This window comes from Austrofundulus limnaeus, unplaced genomic scaffold, assembly GCF_001266775.1.
Source record: "Austrofundulus limnaeus strain Quisiro unplaced genomic scaffold, Austrofundulus_limnaeus-1.0 Scaffold135, whole genome shotgun sequence".
Taxonomy (NCBI): Eukaryota; Metazoa; Chordata; class Actinopteri; order Cyprinodontiformes; family Rivulidae; genus Austrofundulus; species Austrofundulus limnaeus.
The window spans coordinates 673,960-675,526 of NW_013952537.1; the positions used below are offsets into that span (position 1 = coordinate 673,960).

At 47.7% G+C, this 1,567-nt stretch overlaps 1 protein-coding gene across 2 annotated transcripts in view; it reads right to left on the bottom strand.

Moving 5' to 3' along the window:
• The window catches only part of LOC106522713 (cAMP-specific 3',5'-cyclic phosphodiesterase 4C), a 19,524-nt gene that overhangs the window by 16,166 nt on the left and 1,791 nt on the right, over positions 1–1,567 (bottom strand). Inside the window, exons 2-3 of one of the 2 annotated variants that reach the window (XM_014015845.1) lie at positions 1,218–1,410; positions 659–1,081 (exon numbers count right to left, since the gene is read on the bottom strand). In XM_014015845.1, coding sequence (XP_013871299.1) covers positions 659–700 — 42 coding nt within the window. In that variant the 5' untranslated portion in view covers positions 701–1,081; positions 1,218–1,410. Of the gene's footprint in view, positions 1–658; positions 1,411–1,567 lie in introns of both variants that reach the window. The other variant, XM_014015844.1, reaches the window with a different exon arrangement.

Consider the following 1,567-nt stretch of genomic DNA (forward strand, 5'->3'; position numbering starts at 1 on the left):
GGTGTTCAGAAAGGAAGATATTTTTGCTACGAGTGTGTGTGTGTGTGTGTGTGTGTGTGTGTGTGTGTGTGTGTGATGGGGCCTCAACAGACTGAGCTTCAAGAGGCTGATCTGCACTGCAGCACCGTAGCAACAAAACACTGGGGGAATGGCAGCAGTTGCTAGGCAACAGTGCCGTGTTGCCTCCATGCTGCGTTCGATGTCGTCCGGACACAGATGTGGACGGAGGCTCACAACCACACACAGGAACACACGGGCACCTGCTTGGCATAACCCACGCCAGAGCATCTGAATAACACACGGCACCACGTCCTTCAGCCTGAATGTCACCTTTAACAGGAAACGGCCCACTTTATTTATCAGCAGCCCGTTTCCATCGAGGCGCTGTGGCAGAGCGCTTCACGCTGCGTTCATGTACGCTGGAGGATACGAGCTGTCCGCTGGGATGTCTGAGCGTGTGCGCAGACCCAGGAACAAAGACAGCTCGATGTGTGAAAGTCACGCGGTTTGTTTGTCAAACACACACACACACACAGACACACAGTTCAGTCTGTCAGTCATTGAGTCTGCATCTTCTTTTTATGTTAAGAGTGTATTTGATTCTCACTGTCTATGYTTAATGTTAATGTTTAATATTATACGTTTGTTTCCATCTCACCTCTTCTCCAGTCACCGACAGCACGCTGCGGCTCTTCTTCATTCTGATTGGCTCGTTCTGGGCCCCAGGGCGGAGCGTTCCCGAACCCAGGCAGCAGAGTAGGTGGAGAGCCAGGACCGGAGAGGTCAGAGGTCACTGTGAAGGTCAAACTGGGGTCAGACCGGGTCAAAACCGGCCCCCATTGGCGCTGACTCAGCCAGCCAACAGCGTCACCTGCGTCCTCCCGTCCACGCCTCGGTCTTTAGAAGGACGAAACCAGGCGTCCTGTTGCCGTTAAACGGGGAAGGAGCATTTACCTCTCCCTCCGAGGCTCCAGGAGTAAACAAGTGCACCCGGTGTGTTTTTATAAATATTTCTTCCCCAAAGGCCAAAGGTGAAAAGAGAAACAAAATCAAACAACATCCAGCATCCTGTGTCGTTTTCCTTTGGTCAGACGAGGCGGTGGAGCATCCCATTCAAAGTTCACAAYGACAAAAAAAAAGAAACGTTTCCCCAAATTCCTTTAAATATTCATCCATCTTGTCAAGCTGTTTGCCTCAAAGTTGTAAACTAATCTCACCGATAAATCCCGACAGTTCAGAATCCAAACTGATTTGAAGAATTTGCATCAGGTCTCTCCGGTCTTCAGGAAGGTTTCACACAAGACTGATCACTTGGATCCAATCTCTGCTTGGAAGCTCTGACTGAATATTGCTGCTTCATCTGGGAAGTCTAAAGGTCAAAACTCCTGGTTTGGTCTGCTGGTATTCATCCTTGAAAATGGGAAAAGGAGAGAAATTAAGAGTTAGTATGAGCAGGAATTTAAAGGGATCCATGATTAGTTGTAACATTAGACTTTATTTGATAAACATATATTTTAACTGTAAAATAAAGACTGTAAAAATACTGTAGGCTGTGTAGTTTTTATCA